This window comes from Lactuca sativa, chromosome 5 (assembly GCF_002870075.4).
Source record: "Lactuca sativa cultivar Salinas chromosome 5, Lsat_Salinas_v11, whole genome shotgun sequence".
Taxonomy (NCBI): Eukaryota; Viridiplantae; Streptophyta; class Magnoliopsida; order Asterales; family Asteraceae; genus Lactuca; species Lactuca sativa.
The window spans coordinates 234,407,147-234,413,007 of NC_056627.2; the positions used below are offsets into that span (position 1 = coordinate 234,407,147).

Sequence of the window (5,861 nt, forward strand, 5' to 3'; positions counted from 1 at the left end):
ACAGATCCTAAGGTTATATTTTTCCTAACATAAATTTGTCATTAATGTCATATTGACAACCCATTAGGCATATAATTCTAATGGATTTTAGACCATTTCAAATAGCATTGCATGATGTCAAAAAAAACATGAGATATTTAAACACCTTTGTGGGAGAGAACTCTGATCATAGCTCATAGTAATATGTGCAATGTCTTATGCAACTCAAATCACTAGCAAGATATTTTTTGTCCAAGAACAAAAAGTGGTCCTCCTTCCATATCTTATCATCAATTCAACCAATCAAGTCATTTGAGCAGCTACACTTCACTACAAAGGATATGGCCCTATTGACTATGTAAGCATAATGACTTCTCTCTTAATCTTGAAAAAAATACAGACCATAATAAAAGTTATGTCATCATTTTATCATCTTTGTGACATGATATTTACAAAAATCACTGCAATAGAAACATATTAGCATTAACCATTGATGATACAACATCACATGCAATGTTACCAGAGGTGTAAAACAAATAGAAAACAACAATAAACAACTAACAAAAAAAGGTCAGAAAGTTGCTAAATACAATTATAATATCTCTACTGATATACAAAAGAGTGTTCAACTCTAACATGCTGCAGCAATTGGTGTCAAAATGTTCATATCAACCTCACACTCTTCCTCTTCATCATCATCATCAGCAGCAGCAGCATCCCAAAGAAACCGAGCATAAGAAGCCATAACATAACTGCATCATCATCATCATCATTTAAAAAACATATCAAAATGAGTAAAAAATATCCAAAGGTAAACAAAGTTCTTTAAAATGTAATGCTAGAGTCTATTATTCATACCAGTCATCAGGGGAAGCTTGAACAGCTTGATCAAAATAACTTTGTGCACGACGGGCATCCTTATGTGTCTCCCAGATCAAATCAGCATACATAGAGAAAACATTTCCATCGCTAGGGTTTGCTTGTATTGCTCTGCTGCAGTACTCTTCTGCCTTGGGATAATCACATCTAGCCTATTTGAAAGAATAGATGAAACTAATCAATGATACGTGTATGCACAGAAACAAAGATTGATTTTAAAGATTCATAAGTAAGATTTCTCATGAGTACCTCTTTCAAGTATTTAGCGTAATTACTAAGAAGCATTGCGTTCCCAGGGTTTGCTTCGATCATGTTTTGATAATAAAAATCCGTACTATCATTCTCATTATGATTCCCGTGACCACCACGGCCGGAGATCTTCCCTTCACCACCGCCGCCACCTATAACACCAAATCCATGTCCGTTGTGATACAATCCAGAAGTTGAAAACAGAAGAACACAATCATCGCTTTCCTCTCCTTCCAACTCTTCTGCAACCGCTATAGAAGAAAGCTTACAGAGTGGACTCATACCATTGGTGACAAAACTACCACTCAAATCTGCCTCCGATGAAGCTCTAGCAATCTTCTTGGGAGAATCATTCTTGGGATTTAACGAGTATAGTGAAATTGTTGGTGATCTGGGGTTATGGCGAATGAACAGGTGCTCCAACGATGACGATTCTTTTGGGTTTTCATGTCGAAACCATGAATTAAGAGCGGGATTCGAGGAGCTACGGAGTAGCATCTTCCAAACCGTAAAACCTGAAAAGAATCCACGACCGATTGTATGAATGAAGCGAAAGGGATTTGGAAGATTTTATAAGGGCAAAGGGCGTGGCGCGTAGTAGATCATGACCGTTGCTACACGGCTGCTATTTTTTATAAACCTTTTGTGAAGATGGTTATAACATTAGGGGAAATAAAAACCTTTAATTTTTTTTTAAAAAACATATGGTTTTAATTTGACATTACTTTTTTGTGCATTCAAAACTAGAATTTGCAAAATTTACAAGTTCTTTTTTTCTGCTTTTGCTTTGTTACTTCGGCCAAAAATTCATTTTAAAATATAATTGGATGACCTTAAAACCGATTGATATACTCAAGATCGGGTTTTACAGATTTTGGCACACACAGTTGAGGAACTACCTTTCTGTCTGAGTGGGTCGAAGGCATGAATGTCGGTCCACTAGTAGTTGTTGTAGTAAGAGATGATTGTCTTTGTGATAATTGTCTAGCTTGCCACTATCTGATATTTTTTATGTTCTTATTTGTTACGATATTATGTGGTAATAATAGGGGTGAAATGTTTAGCCTTAGATTTTGGGATTTTACAAGTTGGTATCAAAGCTTTGGTTTGAAGGATCCAGACACACCTTTGGGGGTGTCTGGACTCAAATCGAGGGTTTAAGAGATTTTTTTAAGATAAATAATTTTTCTAAAACTTAAATAAGGGTGAAGAACAAGGTGTGTGATGCATGGAATCGGCCGAGCTCAATTCATTTTTCCCAAGATACCATATATTTTATGTTATGATATGAAGTATGAAAATGTGAAGTGCATGCTAGATTAGGGCTAAGGATCTAGTAAGGATGCCTTGTATGCCTACGGTATGTGCTTGTTAAACTGTATGCTAGATTAGGGCTAAGGATCTAGGAAGGATGCCTTGTATGCCTTATGTGCTTATGGAACTACATGCTAATACTGATTAGTCAGTGATATGATGGCCTGATTCGGATATGCTTGGTTTTGTTTACTCAATGCCTGAATACTACTTTCTTTGTGCTTTTAGGATTTCTAGCTACTTTTAACTAACTAGTAAACGAATATGTTAAGTTACATATTATGAGGGCTAAATAATTTCAGAATGTTAGATTTAGCTCTATTTCGCAGCTCTCGTTTGAGTCTAACTATTGTAAGGAGAGAACTCTCATTCGAAGAATTATCTGGCCTTAGTAATATGTAATGGTATTCACGAGCTAGTTAGGGAGAGATAACAAAGACTTCTTGTGCAGTTGATGGCGGAGAGTGGGTTGGAGATTACCCTAAGGAAAGCCTAGGATGAGATTAGTGACAGGATTTATTTGATTAAGGATTGTATACATGGATAGGAGGCGGCTTTGGTAAACCAAGAAAAACAAATGGAAAGTACGGATAGATGTGGAAGGTAGTATGGGACCGTACTACTGAAAGCAGAGGATTCGTTTGACTCTTGGGGAGCTGCAAGGAACCACGAGTGACAGAGTGTAGGACCTATCGATGTTATGTATGACCCTAATGGTTGTGTGTTTTGTTTCAGAATGGTGGTGACACATCACAGAGCAGGAGGTTCAGGGTTTGGGTCAGGTTCAGGTACAAGTTCCGAGCTGATTGATGATGGATTGCATGCGCTTATTGCATCCGAGATTACGAGAGGCATCCTTGAGGCGACCCCGGTGATTTTCGGGTCGATCAAGGAAGGTATCATTCAGCTGATAGAGGATCGCCTTAGGAGCATTCACGAGTGACATGGCACTTGGCCAGTCTGGGACTCGTATGCTCTCCTACAAGGATTTTAGAGGATGCGGGGCACCAGACATCTACGGGGTGAAGGACCCTATTGTATCCAGGAGATGGATTACGAACATGGAGTATGTATAGATGAAGAGCTTCTATCCTAAGGGGTCGAAGGTCAGGTTTGGTGTTTAGTGTTTGAGGGAGCGGGCTAGACACAGGTGGGAGGCAGTCGGTGATACTTTGGGAGCCACAACCATTGAGGACACGACCTGGTCAGATTTTGTAGCCAGCTTTCGGGCCGAGTTTGCACCAGCTATGGAGGTTTAGCAGCTGGCCAGAGAGTTTTTAGATATGAAGCAGACTACAGAGACAGTGGTGGAGATTACCGCCAAGTTCAGAGAGAGGGCCTTGTTGGTACCTCAGTATGCGGGCGATGAGGAGATGAAGAAAACTGGGTACCATGATATAATGAGAGCTAACATTTGGAAATATATCAGTTATTCAGTGTGCCTGACCATGATATCATAGCCAGGGCATGATAAAGGGAGATTGATATAGAGCACCATCGGAAGAGGAAGGCGGAGACTGGGCAGAAGACTGGGGTTTTGGATAAGAAACCCAAGGGATTCGACTCGAGGTCAAAGGGCTAGCAGGTTCGGGGCCGCTGTGGGAAATGCGGCAAGTCACATAGGGGAGGTTGCAGGGCAGGTGGATCGGGCTGCTATAGGTGCGACAAGACTGGTCACTTCAGCAAGGATTGTACTACCCCTATCCCTACTATTCAGACATCAAACATGCTTTGTTTTCACTGCAATCAGCAAGGCCATAAAAAGGCCAACTGCCCGAGACTGGTATCAGGAGTATCAGGGGCGGAAACAGCTCCAGCGACCTTGCGGATCACCAATGGCCAACAGGGCAAGCCAGATGCTCCTGTGGTGAAGAGTCGAGCCTACCAGCTGATTGTCGAGGAGGCGCGTGTTGCACCAGATGTGGTGACGGGTATGTTTCTTCTCCTATCTTTTATTACATTTCGGTGTTGATATTTATGTTCCATGTATTATGTTTTAGGATTGTTCGATGTGAACAGTATCCCAGTGTTGGTGTTATTTGACTTAAGAGCTACCTGATCTTTTGTTTCTCTTGCACTCAACAATATATTTGCCAAGTCTATGAGCATGTTGGATTATCCTTTAGAGTTCAAGATTATGGAAAACCGATTCGTCCGGGCATCAGAGGTTTATAGAGATTGTATCCTCAGGATGTGTGATGAGCGTTACCTCGTGGATTTGGTTCCCATACCTTTGTGTGGGAACAAGGTAATCATAGGCATGGACTGGTTGAGCCCTAATGGGGTGGTGATCGACTGTGAAAAGCAGTTGGTTCGGGTCAGGACCCCAAGTAAGTGAGAGCTGGTGATTCAAGGTGAGAGACCGCAGCATGGACCGGTCATGTGTTTGCCAGCGAGAGCCCGATGCGTAACATCCTGAGTTCAGGAGTGCAAGTTCAGGGGTTCAAATTGAAAATGTGAATGATCAACTCGGCGAGTCCATGGGTGGACTCGGTGAGTAGGGTCGCGATTCTGGTCGCGTGTTAAGTGACCAACTCGGCGAGTCGGTGGCTGGACTCGACGAGTTGGTGCTGTGTGGAGAAAACCTTAATCCCAGGGATTGAGCCCTATATAAAGAACATAATACCCTCTCCCCAGTCTCTTTGCTCCCCCTTGAAGTCTAGAAACCCTAATTTTCGTGTGTGAGAGAATTAGAGAGCATTTGGGTCTTGAAGGAGTGTTGGTTGAAGAAATCCTTGAAGATTAAGAGTCTTGGAGCAAGGGGCTTTGCAAGGTTTTGGCTTATTCTTCTGTTGGAGTCATCTTTGGAGGTAAGGATTCGTTGCTTGAGCTGTTATTCACCTAGATCTATCATTTGTGGGATTTTTGGGAATTTATCTAGTGCTATCTTGAGTTTGGAGGTTGGATCTGAGGTTGCTACCTCAGATCTAGAGTAGTGATGATCCAAAAGAGCATAAAGCCCCTATTCAAGAGCTGTTGATGAAGCCTTTTAGTCCCAAACCTTAGCCAAGAGTGTATAATGCTTAGATCTCCTTGGATTCACATAAAGTTTGCTAGTTTACGTGATGGATGGCTTGTATAAGAGTAGATTTACGGATTTGAGACCCTGCATGGCTTGGAAAGCCTCTGTATGAGTTAAGAACTAGTGGTACTCGGCGAGTCACATGGGTGTACTCGGCGAGTTGCATGAAGATGGGCAGCAACTCGACGAGTTGGAAGAACAAATCGGCGAATTGGTTGAAGATAGACTTGGACTCGGCGAGTCTGTTCTTGGACTCGACGAGTCTGGTCGTGAGGTCCTAACCTTTTCTGGTTAAGCTGTGAATCAGCGAGTCAAGGGATGTCTCAGTGAGTTGAGTACGGTTAGACTCAGAGTTGTGGGACTCAGCGAGTCTTGGGGCGACTCGGCGAGTTGAGTCGTGTTATGGGAGTTTCAGAGC

The 5,861-nt window shown here is 42.0% G+C and overlaps 1 protein-coding gene across 1 annotated transcript; it reads right to left on the minus strand.

Annotated features, from left to right (window-relative positions):
- Positions 1-441: 441 nt before the first annotated feature.
- On the minus strand, positions 442-1,676 carry LOC111921718 (uncharacterized). The gene is made up of 3 exons (XM_023917300.3): positions 1,108-1,676; positions 838-1,010; positions 442-731 (listed from the first exon to the last, which is right to left on the minus strand). Exons 1-3 carry the CDS (start codon positions 1,603-1,605, stop codon positions 611-613), a joined length of 792 nt encoding a protein of 263 aa, XP_023773068.1. The 5' UTR covers positions 1,606-1,676; the 3' UTR covers positions 442-610.
- Positions 1,677-5,861: the final 4,185 nt, after the last annotated feature.